The 20619-nt window shown below is 32.0% G+C and overlaps 1 protein-coding gene across 3 annotated transcripts; it reads left to right on the top strand.

Annotated features, from left to right (window-relative positions):
* Positions 1-2028: 2028 nt before the first annotated feature.
* Positions 2029-20089, top strand: LOC132742306 (alpha-mannosidase 2-like). 3 transcript variants are annotated; one of them, XM_060730671.1, is made up of 23 exons: positions 2029-2050; positions 4628-4807; positions 5466-5627; positions 5976-6120; positions 7444-7615; positions 8013-8140; positions 8481-8654; positions 10493-10673; positions 10970-11147; positions 11548-11741; positions 11993-12163; positions 12991-13087; positions 13409-13473; positions 14053-14221; positions 14332-14465; positions 15078-15189; positions 15428-15562; positions 16198-16306; positions 16498-16637; positions 16886-17027; positions 18452-18585; positions 18998-19282; positions 19516-20089. In XM_060730671.1, exons 2-23 carry the CDS (start codon positions 4664-4666, stop codon positions 19666-19668), a joined length of 3324 nt encoding a protein of 1107 aa, XP_060586654.1. In that variant the 5' UTR covers positions 2029-2050; positions 4628-4663; the 3' UTR covers positions 19669-20089. The 3 variants fall into 3 exon arrangements, with proteins under 3 accessions (XP_060586654.1, XP_060586652.1, XP_060586653.1); XM_060730669.1 differs by lacking the exon at positions 2029-2050 and adding an exon at positions 2275-2407; XM_060730670.1 differs by lacking the exon at positions 2029-2050 and adding an exon at positions 4147-4260.
* Positions 20090-20619: the final 530 nt, after the last annotated feature.

Here is a 20619-nt window from a genome sequence, read left to right as displayed (position 1 = left end):
TTTAAAAAAAAAAGGAATATGAAAGTATTTTTGTAAAGTGAACAAAGAATTATTTTACACATTGCAAACAGCACTTGCAATTACATGTACTAAAAAAACAAAGAGGACAAAATAGCAAAAATAAAGTAGAAATATGGTGATGAATGCTGCAAAAACAGTCGCTAATAGCACATACTATTTAAATTATTACTGGAATCCTAAATTCTCTTTTTCTTAAATTTTAATTCATTTTTCTCAAATTTAATTTTCTTGATATATTTTGACTTACCTGGAGTTATGCAGCTTTAATGGTTGAAGTGTAAGAATTGCAGTCATTGTTTATTAACTTTATCCATGTGTGATGTAAGAGGTTCCTTAGTTGATTTAAGACTTTTATGCAGAATAGAATATGTCCATGAAGGATTTATTTTTTAATGCTTGTGTGTCTGACACACGGCTTCATTTTTACCTGGGACTTTATCTTTGCTCTTTAATGACCTTGACCTTAAAGATATACTATGCTCGTCTTTGAGTAAATATCAAATTTATGAAAAAAATTAAGTATGCCATTTTTACGAATTGTTATATCATAGTATTATCATTTTGTAAAAGTATTTTCCGTATAGGTTCTTTCCGGTGTTCTTTTTACAGCCCTGATTGCATCTCTTGTATTACAATTCCTGACTGACGCTTAATATTCACTCAATGCCTCGATCCTTGTGAGTTAATTGTTGATCATATAAGGAATGCTCATAAAATAAATAATTTGATCAACATGATATAACGTTCATAACACAAAAATACCCCCCCCAAAAAAAAAAAAAAAAAAAATACAACAACAAAAAAAAAACAACAAAAAACAAACAAAACAAAAACAAAACAAACAACAAAAAAACAACGTCCAACAACAAATAAACAACAACAAAAAAGAACACTTTTTGGCAAGTCAAATGACACGCACCTGGTCAGAACCATGTGACACACACTTTCAATCATACATGTATACGTAAACACGATTTTTTTATTGAGTGATTTACGAAAGCCAAAAGGTGCCACCTAAAGTTACACCCTGATCCCATTCTGGTATTTGTCCCGACAATTTACAATATATTTTTTTAGAGATATGTGCGGCTGTAGAGGGTGGGGTTATAGGGTCATTTTCAACTAGTATACTCAACATCACTAAGTCCGCGTCATCACTTATTTCACGGTAATGGCATATTTTCATGAGACCAGTGTCAAAATTGGTCAGAATTGACATATTTTATTCATACACCTAAAAAACATGGTTTTTGTGCAAAATATTTTAAATCTCTAGATTTTTACGTAAAACAAAACAACATTTTACAAATTTATGCAAAAAGCAACAATTGTCCATTGAATTTGTGCGTATGCCTGAAACAATCATCATGTTTTTGTTTGTTGAAAAAATAAATTTTGAGTTACAAAGTAAGGATAGTTTTAATATTTAAAATAAGCAAAATAACATGTAGAAATTTTAACTGAAACATGAAAAAACTTAAATGTAACACCATTATCGCGATTTAAATGATGACATACTGTTTTCAAAATGGCCGACATATGGTCTACGTTTGGTCCATTAAAATTGACTTTGACTGAATATATTGTTGTTTTCTTGTGCCATACAGCAGAAAATACCTATAGATATGTTATAGTTTATGACAATTTTTGTACCATTAGTTTCATTTGTTGTTTTCTTTCTGGGTTCAAAGCGTGTAGTACCTTGAACTAAGAGGAGCACAGTATATATGCTAGTATGTCTATAAAGCCCTGTGAATATTCGATATCAACTTACGGTTATTGAATTAACGCAATTTATATAAGTGAGATCATGCAAAAAAGACTCCCGACCCCTCTTGAAATTCAGAAAATTGCCAAAATACATTCTTGAATATGCGCATAACTGAATTTTGCGACCACCCTCTGATCAGCGACTGTCAGTGAACCACAAAAAGTTTTGACACATACGGTGCGCCGTATATGGAGACTAATCCGGCTTACTGGTATTTTGCCGTGCTCTTTCGCCGTACAGCATTTACAGAGTATTAAGGTAAATACAGTTTTCATTAAATTTTATATGTTTGTTTTGCGGCAAATTTTTATTAATAGAATCTAATAGCCATGTTATACATGTATGTACACGAAACGTTACATGTATATATATAATTATATGCATGCATACCAGCTTCAGTGACGTTAGATCTGCTCATGTGTGAAAAGTTTGTGTATTGGAAAAGTAAACACGCGTAGCACTAACACATATAGTTGCACATGCAACAACAACTACAACATTAAATATTGTGAGATCTGAAGCAGAACGACATGAAATTTTCTACATTTGTGTTGTAACTCACCTGATCTGAATAACTCAACAGTAATATCAACACACTATCATATAAATCTATTGGTATGTATTTTATTGCAACATATATTGTTCATGAATAATAAATTTTAACAAATGTTATGTTTTAACTAAAGTTCAATAATGTCGACTGCGTATACAAGTGCCAATTACTAAACTAAAACGACACAGAGATATAAAATAATTTTTTGACTATTTCTGGGTTTATATTGCTAGATTGTTAACATATGAGATTTACAGTAACAGGTTACTTGCAGGTATTTTTCTTAATTTAAGTTTATTTGCAATCGGCTTGCTAAAAGTTTTGGAGGCAGCATCAGGCTGTGTACCATTTTTTCCTCTGGTGTAATATTAAATGTTGCATGACCCCACTTTGGTTGAGTACTGAACCTAACGTTGGTTATTGACCCTGCCAACAATTCAACATTAAATTTTGATTAAAAAGTGGAACGTTGAGAAATGATCAATCGTTAAATTTTCATCAAGTGAGGGTCATTTTAACTGTAAACGCCTTTTTGTAGTATAGAAACGCTTAGAAGAAACATTGTCTCTCACAGGCGTCATAAAAATGATTTCGCCAAGCCTGGGACCATGCGAATTGTTTTGGCGAGAAAGGCAAGATAATCTGTATGTTTAAAGTTTAAGACAATGATTTCCATCAGATGGCTAGCTCTGTGTAGTCCGACATGCCCAGAGGAACTAAATATTTTTTTTGTCTTATGATCGAAAACGGTTATGTTACGAACTAATATAATCAACTGTTGAAATTCATTAGACTTTCTATTTCTCTAAAACGACAAAAGACTATATGCTCCATTAATTAGTCAAAACGTCAACATAGAGGTGAGTATATGCTCCATATGGTATGTTTGAATAAATCATCTATACCTATCTTCCCGCGTTTTAAAACCGATTGCTTCAGTATAGACTACAGACCCAGGGTATGCTTTAGGTAATAAATGTTGAGCACTTTAATTTTTAATGCTACTCCGCATTTCTATTTAACTCTAAATACATATAAAAAATCAACAGTTTTATTATCTAACATCAGTAAATATTTTACGTCTCTCAGTACTAATCACGGGAAACAACCGTTGCTCCTCCAGTGGTTACTTCCCCTGACCAGTTAAGTACAAAAAATGTATTGTAATCCGAATTTATGAGAGATTAAAATATAAGACGGCTTTTGTAAATCATTAAGTTAGTTTTCTTTCTAATAGGGTTAGATGTACGGTGGCACAGCGGTGACGTGTTTTCATTTATTTCATGCGCTAGAGATACAAAGTCGTGCGCACTTTAATAACTCGTGCCCACGAGATAATTACGACATAGTAACTCGTGCACATCACATAGTGTCTCGTGCGCACAAGATAAATAAAACACACGCACGCACGCACACACACACACACATGTCACGTGTGTCTGTGTGCCACCGTTTAGATGCGTTTCAAGTAGTGTGACAGTAGGAGGAAGTCCATGCGACTCCCTTTAATAGCGGAAAAACAGAAACATACATTATTCTGCATGCAATATAATGATTCAAAAACCGATACGTTCTAGACGGAATATGTGATACATTAAGCTATGAGCAGTGGAATTTCTGAATGTAAAATAACGGATTTATCTAAACTATGTGTTACAAAATTATTTAAGGCCAAAGCAGGTACGTAAATTAATATACGTACCTGACCAAAGGAACTTCGTAGCGTGTTTATTCGTTCAATGGAGTACATAGAATGTTATAATTCTCAGGCTGAGATGAGTGATGAAATAGAAATTATCAAATAGTCGCCATCTTCATCTTTTCTGTGTGTTTCATGATACATATATAACAGAAAACGTTAGTCTTTAAAGGCCTATTGATCCGCAGAAATGTCTTATATGTTTACTTTAAAAGGGTAAGCATGTGTTTTGTTATATTTTATAGTGGATTTGGAGCATGTAAGATACTTACCACGTGCAGGAAGAACCGTTAAAGGTGTAGTTATTGTCATAACACTGACAAAATGTAAACGAAGTGGTATTTTGAATTACATACAAAATACTAAACTACTATGACATTAATTATATAGTCAAAAAGCAAAAGAAGTAAACTATTATGTTACAGCTATATGACCAATGGGTAGCATTTTAGAAACTGTAACAGCAAGTTTTAGAAATAGAAAAAGGACTTGATGGATCTTTAAGATTTTTTTTGAAAACGATTTGCCTCCCTTTGAACTTGATTGATTATTATCTACATATACATTGATTTTTTACATACAGAAACTGTGCCATGATGTCATGTGATAGAACGGAGGAATGAGAATTATAGCGAGGTATTTACCTCGCAAATGTCGTCGTGTGATTACAGTGTGTGTTGTAGCATCGCTAGCTGCCTTTATTTTATCACTTTATACTGGAATACAAGAGAAACAATTAAATACAAGACAATTTCTTGTAAAGGTAAGCTGCATGTGTTCTTGTATTACTTTATTTTGATATAAACATTTCATATTTTCATCAGTTGTGAATGTTTTAAATCATTTATTTTAATGTTAAAATTGTTTTTATGTGATTCGTGTTTCCTTTGTTTATATTGAAGAAGTTTACATGATAAAATTTTTCGTATTCTAAAATCGAAAATATTGAAATACTTATTTCCTCGTGTATTATTTCTAATATTGGAACTTACAAATTATTTGCCCCGAAAGAATGTTTAATTTAGTGACCATGTTACTGGATATGATGTATTGATTTTATTTTTCATAATGGAGTCGGCTATTTATCAAAAGTCCCCTTTGTGTCAAAATTTTTAGAACATTTTAACAACGGATTATAGAGGAATCGATTGCCGTCTTTAGATACAATACTATAGAGCAACATGTAGCTAATATAGAAGAAATTTAATTAACTTGTCAGACATTAACAAACCCTTTTATAAAGCGATACCGAATATTTTGAATAGGAGAATGTTGAACTTCAAAATTCACCCGTTCATTTATGCGTTATCTTATATTTATTTAATATTTGGGAATTTAGGACAGCATTTATTTGTCCTTGTATGATCGTATATCGTTATTTACAACTGTTTATGTTACTCGTATCTTTATCATAATTTTAGGTAAATGATCCATTTGGTAGTCGACACAAGCGAACTTGTACCCTACAACAATATTTAAAACATGAAGCGACTTCAAATAACAAGGCCACACAAGTTTCAAGAACTGACTATGAGGGGAATAGTCAATGTTTCATTGGTGGTTACAACCATGCTGATATACAGGTACTGTTCATCTGTCATATACTTTACAGTCCGTTATGGCTAGTTTAAATGATTTATTAAAATATGTTGTCATATCCAATAAGCATTATCATGTCTCGTTTTCAAATAATCATACTTATACATGACTATAGTTAGAGATATCAAAACTGAATATCCCAAAAGTACTTTTTTATGTATATTATGTAATTATGTAAGTTTTTGGTTTTATTGGAATTGATTGGGTTTTACAGTATAGGTCATATGGCGAGGCACGAACGGGCACCTGAGTAGAACCACCGACGTTCCGTAAGCTAGTTGGAATAGGTGTAAATAACACGTGTTTACTAATGAATATAATTCAATTTTCAGATGGAAGATATTTGGGATAGAATAAATCTAGGTTACCCAGACTTTGTTGTAACGGTTACAGGTTGGTTGGACACAATTCAGGTGAAGTCATGGACCGCCAAACCGCTTCATGTTATAGTTATGCCCCATTCACATCAAGACCCAGGTAATACTTTATAGCAAAGTTGACATGTGAGATGATGTGACAAAAATAGATTTTATAATAATGTCTGTGCAGACCATGAGTTAGTATTTTTTAATATCCCATTAACCATCACGCTGTGAAAAGTTCATACTGAATGTAATCTGTCTTGACTCCTACCATTTACAAACTGGCAACAGGTAGACATCACTTTGAAGTTATAAATAACAACAGAAAATAAGAATTTTCGAATGTACACATATTTGTTATTGATATCAATGAAATGTTACCAGTGTACAAATAATAACATATTTAAGGAAATTTATAGGAAATTTATAGCACTTCCATAGAGAAATAATAAACAACCTGTCATCTTGCCAGTAAGTAAAATTTGTTGAACCTCGGTGCTAAATGCCGTCTGTCAAACGTAAATAAAATTTGGCGATCTAATTGTTTGCTGCAAGACAATTGATCAAATTAAATAGTTTACACAATGTCAGTGGTTCAATATATTTGTAGTTCAAACTTAAATATCACCAATACATCATGTACATTTGGTTTGATCTGGGATTACACTGACAATAGATTGGCAATGACCTGTTTGATAAAAGATACATGTCGGGGGTTTATTTATATTGAGCATTTATTTGGCATGACGTTTTAAATAATGTAAGTTAGCCGCACAATAATAAAGGTTTAAATAGATAAACACTATCTAATATAAACATTTATTTAATCACATTTCATTGAAAAGTAGGCTTGAAATCTCTCAAAATATTTATATCTTACTGATAATTTATAAGTGGACCTATTGAGAAACTCAAGATTAAGTATTTAATCGATAGATATACACGCGTAGAAATAAAATTTATCCAAAAATGCATTCGTCGGGGATCCCGTGAGACTTTGGCCCCGTGCTCGTGGTGATAAGGGATTACCGGGCCACCGCCAGTTGATTTTAATGATGCGGTCTTAAGTTAAGGGCCAAGGTGGATTAAGTAGATTTTAAAGTCTCCCTCCATTTACTTGGCTATAAGCGCTAATATAGGGGATGATCATTTAATTTTTCGCACTTGATGCTACCGTGGCAGGTTTTTGTTAAGAAAAAATCAGTTTTGGCTGATGGAAATTACTCAGAGGGCGATCTCGTCATATTGAGAAGTCATTCTCAGTGCCGTGACCACGGTACCAGAAAGGTATACAAAGTTAACGAAGACGACTAAAATCGAGAAAGTCTTTTCAAGAAAGTAAAATTTTGTAAGATTTTGATCAGGTTCTTAAAAGAGTAGGGTCTTAAATAATACAGTGTAATGAACGGGTTCTGAGTGTTAGTTTTATATAAACCAGGCTGGCTGGAAACATTAGATTCGTATTTCTCTATGTCTACACAACCAACACTTGATCTCATGATAGAGAAACTGACAGCAAACCCAACTTGGTCGTTTATATGGACAGAGGTCGGCCTATTACAAATGTGGTGGATAAAGGCAACCAATAAACAAAAATCATTGTTTAAAAGGTAATTCTTTCAATGTATATGATATAAACATAACAAAAATGCCAGCATTTAATCAGTCTTTGAACTATAAGTGAAAGGTATTCGTGCTATACATATGAAAACCGACCTTGAAATTTAAACAGAGAGCTTGAACATATACATGTATAAGTAATAATACTTAATGCTTTAATAATTTGTTATAACGAACTTTATTACCTACAATAATATATTTATTTATTATCCTAGGTTCTAGCAGTATGAAACACAATACTGTAATATATTAGTATGTGAATTGGTTTGATTTCTTTATCCTTTGTTAGTAAAGGGAATCCGGATAAAAATGTCACTGGACCAGGATTCAATGAATGAAAATAAGTCGCTTGAAATAAATATGAAATTCCAAGTGATATTTACTTAGTTTAGTGCAGAGAGGTCAGCTAGAGCTTGTATATGGGTCATGGATTATGACAGATGAGTCTGTGGCTCACTATGGTGCCATGCTTGACCAGCTTACAGAGGGACAACTGTGGCTAAAAGACAACCTGAGTATGTATTAACCAGCTTTTTGTTTTGTGATTCGTCAAATGATTAGGGGCATATTCTACACCCAATGTCTTTGCTACATAATTGTTGTGGGAAGTTCCAAAATAACTGAAGTAATTTGTGTGTTTAAACGGCAGTTGGCACTTTTTCATTTCAAAATATTATTTTACTTACCAGTATACATGCCATCAAAGTTATAAAGTATTAAATAATTATGAAACGTTTGAACGTGTTTCGCAAGTAAATGCGTTTCGACTTAAATATTATTTAGTTTGTAATACACATACATGTTTTCATATGTGTTTATAAACATTGTTATATCTCAATATCTGTTTATTTCAAGATGTAACGGTAGAAAACAGCTGGGCTATTGATCCATTTGGTCATTCATCTACCATGCCTTATTTACTGGGTCAGTCAGGGATTCAAAACATGGTAATACAACGGGTGCATTATGCAGTAAAACGACATTTTGCTCAACAGAAGGATTTTGAATTCATCTGGCGACAGAATTGGGGTTTGTTGTTTTAATAAAGATAAAATTACATTTGTTTCTCTGAGTAACTCGGAACAAAGTGTTAATTTAGTATCATTATTGTCATAATTGACGCTAAAGTAAGTTTAAAGTACGTTCAAACGCAAGACAAAATGTACACATTTTTTATCGATTGACTTTAAAAAAACCTCATGATTTATTTTGAGATCACACCAATGACTGAGTATATTATTTTAAATTATATTGTAATTTTGAAGCTCCTTTTAAGATTGGTAAAGTTGGTATATCTTTTTAAAACAAACAACCATAAAATATCATTTGAGTTTGTTGATGATAAAGGAGTATTAGTTACAGACGAAGACAAAGATTGAGATTATTGGAAAGATAGTTTTAAAGATCTTTTGAATGGTTTCTCTGGTAATTGGTCAAAAAGATGCACAGATAGACCATTACAGTTTTATTACATAGCTAGACAATAATATAACAGTAAATAAAGACAAAAAAGTCATAGATAAAGCTTACTTCTGTAAAGCCTGTGGTTTTTATAATTTACCATATGAAGCTTTTAAAAATAATATGTAGCAGTTTCTTTTTTGCATATATTTTGTGCCGCCTTTAATGTGTTTTTTTTTTAAAATTATTTTTAAAGTTTTATCCGGACTACTCTCATACCACTAGTGCAATTTCAATGCAATTGATTTGTACTGTGTGTATTTGAGTTCATTTGTAATCGCCACCAGTTGCCCATATGGGCGAGTCCTCCAGAAGAGTTTTAGTCATTTTAGATTTTGGAAGATACCGATACAGAAAGATGCCCAAATTCCAAAAGCTTCTCCTGGTTCTCTAGCGTGCCAAGTGTTTAAGCACTCAAACACGGGACCTCGATTTTAAAGTCTCATCGGAAAGACTGATTAGTAGTGTTAGTTGGCCAGCCCGGGAATCGAACCCACAATGTCGAGATTAAAAGTCTCGCGCTAATATTACCGATTGAGCTAAGCACGCTGCTTGGTTTGTAGCTCTAGTATTTGCGCATATTACAAAGGCTTTTCGCTTGTATGACTTGGCTGAGTTATGGCTCTTCAATAAAAAAAGCTGTTCATAAAGTTTGCCAGGACTACTCCTCTTATACCACTATTACAATTTCAATGGAACTTTACAGTATTGATCGGTAGTCAGTCATCTGTCTGTCCGTCCGTTACAAAACTTGTCCGGACTACTTACTCCTATAAAACTACGGGTGCAATTTCATCCAAACTTTACAGGAATAATCAGTACTAAGTTTCGTTGTGCATATCGACGGCCTTTTTCGGTTCAATGATTTTTAACTGGACTTTAAAAAAAAGAAGAAAAAAGTAGAGGTATTTGTACAGTTATGTCGGCGTTGCCGTTGCCGTCCGCAAACTTGTATATTGATCATAATTTTTTTAAGTTTAACAACCCTTGGGACAATACTTTTTAGTACAGCAGACTAACTTTGACTTTCATCCATAAATGACCTTTACCTTCAAGGTTAAATGTCTAAATTTTGCTTGTTTTTCGCTGATTTTTGCTATTAGTGGCTATAACTTTTTTTATTTGTGAATGGATTGTGTTCAAACTTGAACAAAATAATCTTTTAGGATGGCCCTTCAAGTTGACCAGACAGGCCTCGACCTTCACTCATAAAAAAACCTTGACCTTCAAAGTCAAATATCCAAATTTTTGCTTGTTTCTTGCTTGTAAATTAAATAATTGAACTATTCTATATGTTGTTATGTATGGATGGGACTTTAATAAAGATAATGATAATCATTATGTAGTACTTTTTTATGCATATCTTCAAAATAAGCCTATCATTACCAAAAACTTGTTATTTGCAGACGACACAGGTACAACGGATATATTTTGTCACATGATGCCGTTCATGTTGTATGGCATACCTTATTCATGTGGACCAAATCGTCACGTCTGCTGCAAGTTTGACTTTCATCAGAAACAATGTTTCCATGGGAAAAAACATACTGACGTGCTGCATGTTACGAATGATAATGTCGCTGAATTGTAAGTAAATGTTTTGTTTTTGTTCTGAATATTAACAATTTTATAAGTTTTATAATTATACACCTTACTTTGTCACTTTCCTCAACATTAGCATGCATACATTAATCAATTTCCAGACATGAAGAATCGTTAAGTTGTGTATTTCAGGAAAACGTAACCACGTGACAATTTCATGAACGTTTAAATATGGCGTTCTTTTCCCGCCAAACGTATAGCGGTAAGCTTGTTCTTATTGATTTGGTTACCGATGTTTCCACTCACGAAAAACGAAGAAATCACCCACTTTGAAATTTCAGAGCAAATGAATTGTGGGAGCAGTTACAGATGAAGTCCGAATTGTTCCGGAGTAATGTTCTTTTGTTGCCGCATGGCGACGATTTCCGGTATAAAACCACAGAAGAATGGGACGAACAGTTTGAAAATTTACAGACAATCTTTAATTACATCAATGACAAACCTGAAATGCAGATGAAAGTAATTGAAAGAAAACTGTCATATTGTAAAGAGTTTTTTTGAGGATATTTTTAATTATAGCTTCTAAACTAAATGATTATAATGGTGAAGATGATTGACTGGATTAAGTATGAATAATAACATTACAAACTGTTTCAGCTTTAAATTACATTTGGGCGCTCAGAAGGCAACTTTATCCTTTGCCATTTTTGCCATTTGTAAGCAGTATTTTCCATAGACAGATATTTAAGTGGAAACTGCTTTCGATATCTTTAGTTACCAAATAGATCTGAAAAACTGTCTTTATATTAGACGATTGTATAAAATACGTATGTCCGATTAAATGGAAAAGTTTTACCTTTACATATAAATTAAAGTTTCTATTTATTCCATTCGATCAGTTTCATGAGTTATTTTTCAGATCGAGTTTGGAACTTTGAAAGATTATTTTAAACATTTACACAAAAGTTCGGGTAGACATAAAGCTGATGACTATCCGGTACTGAGTGGGGATTTCTTTCCGTACACTGACAGAAGTGACCAGTACTGGAGTGGTTTCTACTCGACTAGACCCCACTTCAAGTTTATGGTCAGGCAACTTCAGCAATTCTTAAGGTATTTGTCTATCGACCGACTTTCCTTTGATAAAAATAAAATAAACATGTACTTGTATCTCAACTATTTTTTGAAAAGTTAAAAGAAAAAGTTTAATAAGTTAAAAATAAACTTTTCGTAAAATCATTGTTTTTATTTGTTTTATAATTTCAGATAATCAACGTAAACTCATTATTTTAAACGAATACGAAAAGACACTATTCTTTTAAATATTGTAAAAAATAGACCTCATTTTTACTTTCTAATATTAGATCTGCTGAAATTCTGTTCACGTTTTGTATGTCATACCTAAACGTGAACACGAACATGTGGGATCTGTACAGTAAACTGGAGACGGTCAGACGAACACTAGCTCTGTCACAACACCATGATGCCATCACTGGTACAAGTAAACGTCATGTTATGAATGATTATAGTGATAGGTAATCCATTAAATATATCTACTAGTAGTAACCCTAGGAACATGTTTTATATATCTTAATTTGACTTTCCAACTGTCCAGTATCAATTTAGTTTGAACTAATTTAATTTTAGTCCGATTGAGTTGGAAGCTATACTTATTCAAACACTCTCGAATCCAGTTATAAATCCAGAAATTAAGTATTATAATTATTAAAGAAAAATGATTAAAAAGCTAGGAAAAACTTACAAAAGATACAAGGCTGAAACATCTGCTTTAAATAGATCGTTTTAGAGATTTTTTCAAAGTGATAAAAGGAGAACACGGAGAAGAAATAACCATGTAAAAATAAAAGCATTGAACATCTTTTTGGTTATGCCCACTTCATTACAATTTGAATAAAAAGTTTGTTTTTAAGAGAAACACCTCATTAGATTTTGAGATAAATATGTTTGACTAGATTCCATTCTCAAATCTGATAATATGTTTCGTGTCATTACTTGTTATTGTATACAGTCATGAAGGAAATGACATTGTACGGTGCTGAGTGGGATGCCCTCGACCATCAAATGGCAGGATAATAATAATGATGATGATGATGATGATAATAATAATAATAACAAAAAAAAAACAAAACAACAACAACAGAAATAATAATAATGATAACAACAAAATAACAACAACAACAACAGAAATGATAAAAATTAGGTAATACGTACAATAAAACTTGCATAGTCATCGTTATCAAACAGCATTAACATTGTAAACTAAAGTTACCTCATTGTAAACTAAAGTTACCTACCAATAACTGACTGTGTTGTTTTTGTTTGTTATTTTTCGATGAAATAGAGTGAGATCAGCTCTTCGAGATATCTTTCAAGTCAACAAACAGTCGATCACAAACATCTTGGGAGATAAAAGTCAAAACAACATAGTTGTACAACTTGTAAGTTTTTTTTTATTATTTTTAGTTGTTGTTATTTTGTCCAAAAAAGTAATAAATTCTGTTTTAATAGAACAAGTACATTATATGAGTAGTAGAAGATATTTAAAAAAAATGTTTAAAAAAAAATAAAATAGATTGGCCTATTGAAACAAAACTAGATCAATAAATTGATGAATTTTATTATATTTGTTTAAATAATGCGGCAGACACAATTTGGCTTAGGCTGAAATTGCAGTCTTATTTTTCATATTGTTGTTAATAACTTTGTGATTTGTAACACATATTTTACCAGTAATCATATAACCACTGTGTTTATTTTAGACAGAAGACTACCCGAAAGATGGTTATTTTCCTTCAAAACTTGTATGCAGTTTAAACACACCGATGTAAGTCATACGTTTGATTTTGTTTGATGAGAATAACTTGCGGAAAAACACATTATCCCATGATTCATGGATGCAGATAAATACACTGTTGTATTAAATTAAAATTCATTGTTTCCAACCTAACAGTATTTCTGGAGCACCGAAGCCAACAATCCAAGTGGTCGCATAAAAACTAATAATACTCGCACATCTTTTGTGCTTTTCACCAGCAAAGTCCCAGCATATAATGTATTTTAAAACGTGTTAAAATATCAACTAACTTACTCACATGCGTATGATTATTGAATTGATTTGAAGCAAATTTCAGTCTATTACTAGAAATAGTTAGCGACATGTAATAGTGTAAATTTACTTGTAAATTTTCATGTCTGAATTTTGAATTCTGCTTAAGCCGGTGCTAGTGGGCATTGACGGAAGTGTGTATTTACCTCTCCTGTCCCTGAACAGGCTGAATCAAACCGAGTTTGCAGTATTTTTTATTTTACTGTTTTGAACTTTCTTTTAGGTTTCCTTATATAATGGTAAAAGCAAGCAAATATTTCTGGTCAAGACATTTTATGAGATTTTTCTTATTTGTAGTAATCTAGTAGTTTGGAATGATGTGGGACAACCAAGGCATGATTTAATACACATTGTTGTGGATACGCCCTATGTCAAGGTCACAGACCGGTTAAAACAACCAATCAAATACCAGATCAGTCCAGTCTGGGATACCAGTCAGAGATCTGTTGAAACTAAAAACTATTTGGTAAGTAAGATTTCTTTGAATATATATAGTTCAATTTGACATATAAAATGCATTTCTGTTTTCAAATTTATATCAAAGTTTGAACCGCTTGTATTTTTTTCTAATTTCAGTTATCAATAGAAGTGGACGTTGGAGCTTTTTCCCTGTCTACTTTTACAGTGTGTGCAGAAACATCTGTTGGTACATCCGGTTCTAATGTTAAGTTTGCGGCCTTGTTTAATGTCATAAACAGCAAAGATAAAAGGTATAGTGAATGGCAATCGCATTTTTTCTCGTTAGATTTATAATCATCATAAAAAAGTATAGATTTCTTATAATTTCTTGATTTGGTCTCCAATATCTTCAACAGTAGAGACTTTATTTTATAAATGTTTAACGTGCACAATTAAAATCATTGGTAAAATATATTTTTCCATTTGCAAAGACATCACTGAAATTATCCGATGGTAAACGTTAATATTGCGAATCGGCAAAGTCCTTATATTAGCCACTTGTTGTGAATATATTTGCAGGGATGGAAAAATCACATCTTGGACTGTATTGGCCACTTTTGAGTCGACTCACCACAAAACCTATCCTTGTAAATGTGGGACCATGTGAAACTGAATTTTCCACTTGCATGTTGGATAAAATACTTTTTATCATCAGAATTCTTAATTCAATCAAAACTGATTTGTCTGGTTTCATATGACGAACAAACATGCGTTCGAAATGTGTACATTGTATTTAAAATTACAGTAAAGTCAGAAAATCAATTTAAAGTGTTATGTATACTGGCTGTTGCTCAATGTGACTTTGTTGATTTATATGGATTATGGTGTAACAAGTCAATAACTCATTTTGTTTTTGTTTCCAGTCTACCTCTTGATATTGGCCATTTCCGCATGAACCAATTACCTTCCTCGTCTATTACCGTGTCTAACTCGTACCTGACTGCCTTATTCAAGACATGTGATGGAATGTTATATGTATGTATACCATATGTCATTGAAGGTTATATTATATTGCATGAATATGTAACTTGTTTCATGAAATGTAAGGTTAAAATGGATAAGATCTTTTCTGTAATATTGTGTTGCTAAATAAAACACCTAAACGTTTAAAAACAAATGGTATTTAAATAGCCTGGATGGCATGAATGATTTCTGATGGCATACATCTATTCTTTACACCTATTTTACTGGAAAGATCGCATTTATTTTTCAGTCTGTAATGTATAAAGATCACGGGGAGACTTACAAGGCAGACACTCATTTTGTTACATACACCACCGGTAGACATATGCAACCTTTCCGTGATAAAAGTGGAGCTTATACCTTTATACCAGACGGAGTTGCAAAAGTATTCCTATACTTTATTTAAATTTCTTTTTTTACATTCATTTTAAATGTATTATTCGATTATGCATCAATTTATAAAACAGTTTATAATTAAAGTAAATTGGTCTATGTATAATAGACACATTTTTCAAAAGTATTCCAAATATTGATAAAAACAATATCATTTGGATATTCTTATAGAAAAAAAGAAAGTTTGACACTGTTCTTTGTGATTTAGTATGGATAGTTGTATGAGAAATTATAATTTATTTATTTCATGATTTATTTTCTGCTATATAAAACCATACCGAATCACATCATACATATCAGACAGACGAACAATATCCTTAAATAATCCTTTCATGGTTGTTATCACGCATGGTTCTTAATACTATCAACATTACAGACCTTCCATCGTGGACCAATTCGCTTTAAAACATCCTAAAATCTACATATAAATAGAAACAGTATTAGAAGTTCATCAGTAATACCCCTAAGTGTTATTGATAATGAAAAAAGTAGAAACATTACGAAATAGTCTAATAGCGCTCGGGTGAAATGCTTCCTTTGTACTGATCATTAAACTAAATTAGGTAAAAAATTGTGATAATTTTGTATATATACTTGTAACTGATTCGAATACATTACGTTTTGTAGGATTTTTCTGAGAAACCGGATGTTATTATCACGAAAGGGGAATTGTTTACAGAAATAAGAGCCATATATAAAGATATTGTACATGTTTCCAGAATTTATAACATTTCAGGTAATTTGATTTTACATACGTACGTATACATCAAATGTCATATTAATTATAAATTGTGCCTAATAAAACTCACGCGTTAAGTAATTGTCATAGAAACGTGCATGTAATAATTCTTGATGACATCAAATATATGTGTTAATTTATGCATTTGTTGCCAAGAAATATGTGTGTTATCTTATAATATATTGAAGGTTCCCTTGGTCATATTATACATGTTGAAAATTTCGTAAACATCAACAATCAACGTTGGAACAACACCGAGTTAGCCATGCGTGTCGAGACATCTTTGAACTCTAATGATTATTTCTACAGCGACTCCAACGGCTTTCAGGTATTTTAAAGTTTATTAAGTTTTTTTTTTCATTTATTAAGTCACGTATCATATATATTTGCATCAACGGAAGCAGCGTTTCTTATCGTCATCTTTTAGAGATTGATTGAAAATTTGAGTACTGTTACATTATATTTATATACTTTTCAAGCCATTTTATATTTACATCAACACAATTATATACAATGTATTCAAATCATCATCCTAACAAAGTTATCTAGTTTAATAATTTTATCAAACTTTTTTAGCTTCATCGCCGGAAGACAAGATCAAGGATGTCTCTCCAGGGAAATATTTACCCAATGACGTCATCGGCAGTATTAGAAGATAATACGTCTAGGTTTACTTTATTAACGTCTGAAAGTCACGGAGTAGCAAGTCTCGTCACGGGTAATTTATAGAACATTTTGTGATTTCTCTTATAAACTAAAATTTAAATGATTTATTCATTGAAGATTCTAAATAAATGTATGATCGTAAGTCGTATCGGTTGTTTAACTGGGAGAGTTTCATCTTTGATAGTAGGATAATGATTAAATGTTGAACAAACTCACTCACTGACAATTGTGTTCCTTTATTGATTTAATATCGACAAAAAAGGTTCCGATTGTATCTCAGCAGATGTCACCAGTCCGTCGTATGACATCATTTCGCCATACTAATAGTATCAACTAAACTCAATATTCGTTTACTAGGCTGTCTAAATAGACAGTGTGATGCACAATACAATATGAAAAACAATTCGAATTTTCAATTTTTAAGTACAATAGGTTTTCATTAAAAAAAGCCAATTGGAACAACATATAAATGCATTGAACGACAAGCATCTAAAAGAAACTATGTTGAATCGTTAGTTGTTATTGTACTAAATAACTACCGAAAAGTCTGAAAAATGAATCTGTGCAGTCAAACACTTAATTTTTGGCCGGGTTACTTCGTAACAGTTTTCTCAGCAACTACTTATCACAGCCTTAAGATATTTGGTATACAGCATCAACTTGTGGTCCCATACGCTAATCCACTTCCTGTTTACCGACTTAGTTAAATTTTCGACATTGATTGTCAATGTAGGAAATTTTTGTAACAGTTTTGCCGACTTAGTTAAATTATCAAAATTAATGATCAATGGTAGGAAATTTTCGTAACAGTTTTCTCAGCAACTACTTATCACAGCCTTTTTTATATTTGGTATACAGCATCAACATGTGGTCCCATACCGCTGGATTCGATTTCAGGTCTGTTGCTCATCCACTTAGTTAAATTTTAAACATCAGTGGTAGAAAAGTAACATCACAGCCTCATGATATTTGGTATACATATGCAACCCGGCCTTTCTGTCTTTGACCCATTTTTTAACATATCAATTTCGACCAAAATAGTTTAAGAAGCAAAAAACAATATTTAAAACCATTTTTTTTACGTGGCCAACTGTTGATAAATTTGAAAGTCTGATTTTCTACCGAAAAAAATGAACGAGAACTATAAATGAATTAAAATTTTGAAGTGGATTGTTATTGACTCATGCTAAATACATAACCTTATTTTTATTCCTCTCTAAGCTATGTGCTTTTCACGTCATGTCAATTAACTGTGGCTCAAATCATTGGTTGTGCTAAATTGCCAAATCTATGCAGTTGTTGTTGTTGTTTCTTATCAGGTTTTACTGTAATTGAACAATGGGGGAGTGTTGCGAATCGTAAGGTCAAATAAACAGAAAACGTGGCCATGAGTGAAATATGATAATTCTCATACCACTCGATGAAAATAAATCCCGTATTTATACTTGAATAACCTTTATAAGTCATTTGTTTTAGGATGGTTGGAAGTTATACTGGACAGAAGACTTTTACAAGATGACTGGCGGGGATTAAACCAAGGTGTGACGGATAATAAACTAACAAAAAGTTCATTTTATCTTACGTTTCAAAAGAAAATCAATGGATATAAGGTATGTAAAATGGAGAGAATTGTGTGCATTTTAAGTATAAAGTTAGTTTATTTGCTTAAAGGTTCTCCATGGTTAAGGTCGCTGAGGAATCTATTCATACTGGTGACATTCAAGTGCATGGATGATCATTTAAGCTCTCTATTTTTTCTACCAGTAACGCAGTTGTCATTATTGAAGTTCGGGAAATACCAGCGAAAGTTTTTTTATAATCAGTTCTTGCACTAAGGCGATGATATGTCGCATCAAAAGTTTAAAATCATGAAATAAAAAAATATACATATAACTATTTGCTTTTCCGTCAAGCTTTCCATTTCCTTTCGTCATATGACAGATGATTTTCGTGTACTTATTGCTCATATTGATTAACTAGTTGCTTATTCTTTTTATAAAAATAAGCAGTTTTAATTTACAGGAAGAACTGTCAAAAAATAAGTACATGAGAGTTGACACATTCAGAACAAGCCACTTGGCGGATATATTGAACAGTCCGTTGAAAGTGTATTCAACATCAGTAATAGATACCATACCAGACGATAGAAAGAACGGACAGTTTCTGCCAACTTTGCCATGTGGTTGGCATATATTGAACATTCGCATGCTGCCTGTTCACAGTAAACATAAAGAAGCATTGGTCACTATTCACAGACGAGGTCTAGATTGTTCGTTTCTTGATAAAATCATGGCATGCTCAGGGAAGGTTAGTTATCATATATGACCATTTTTCACCACAGAATAGATAGCAACAATAAATAACGGAAACATACAAAGCGAAGAGTCATTGACAAAGTCTTAATTAAAATTTTCCGACGACAGTGTTGTCTTCAATGCAGAATGCTATTTTAAAAGAATATCCCCCTACAATAATTATACACTGCATGTCAATGCAATGTTAAGTTTACTCCTACGTAACTTTAAACGTATATATTTCAGGGATCGCTAGAATGGTCAGATTTTGGGTTACAACTTCTTACAGTTTCCGAGATGTCACTTACTGGTGTATCAGAGATTAGCAACCATCCTATATCAAATATAATAGATATTAAACCTATGGAGATTAAGACATACAAAATAGCATTCAGATAATGAACATGATAAACTACTATAACTATATAAAATTACAAACATTTTAAATGTGTTTCAAAAATTTAAGCAATAGTTAAGATCGAGTTGATTAAACCAATGTTCAATAAATACACATTTATTATCAACATATTGCGGGCAGAAATCGTTATGAAGCTTTATGATTGTTTTCCCACTGAGTAAAACATGTACAGATAGGTATTTTACCACGTTTAATATTAAATGTGTATTTTTATTTGTAAGTAATTATAATTTTATAGTTTCTTTTAAATCAAAATGATTGCAAATAAAAATATTACTATGTTTGTATTTGTATTAGAATGTTAAAGGCTCTTATAGAGCCGTTTTGATTTTTATGTATATTTTAATGTGTAAGTACATGTAATAAGATTTTTTGAAATAAAATGATATGCATTTTACTTCATGACTATCTTTATGTATTTATATTTTATTAATTGTAAACATTTATCATTTTCAAGTATTGGTCAATAACCGTTATAAAAGTCAATCTTTTGAAATATATTACTAATTCAATTCAACTTGACAGCGAAATAATTAGCATAAAGTCACATTAATCAACATTTGTTCATACAGAGGTGTGGACAAATCCTGCTATGACTGTTTGCCTCACACAGGCATTAAAATTAACCTGAACTGTGCTGAAAATATGTTCCTGAATATATACTGATCTTGAACTTAAAATAAACTTAAGGACCTTATAACGCTTATTCTATGAGGTACCTCATTCTACAGAGAACGACCTATATGACATATTTTAATAAGTGGCACCATGATTTGCACGTGAAAGTACATGTATATAAATATCGTCGGAATCTAACCAACAGTATATTTTCGCACGATTCACGCGTGCAATAAAATTTTAGCGGGTCATTTAAATACATGTGGTTTTGTATACTGGTTGTAAACATTGTGATTTGAGAGAGGAGCATAGAG

The sequence above is a fragment of the Ruditapes philippinarum genome, unplaced genomic scaffold, assembly GCF_026571515.1.
Source record: "Ruditapes philippinarum isolate M1 unplaced genomic scaffold, ASM2657151v2 ctg1193_1_1_1_1, whole genome shotgun sequence".
NCBI classification, from domain to species: Eukaryota; Metazoa; Mollusca; class Bivalvia; order Venerida; family Veneridae; genus Ruditapes; species Ruditapes philippinarum.
The sequence above is the reverse complement of the archived record's forward strand: the minus strand, read 5'-3'. Positions and strand labels throughout refer to the sequence as shown.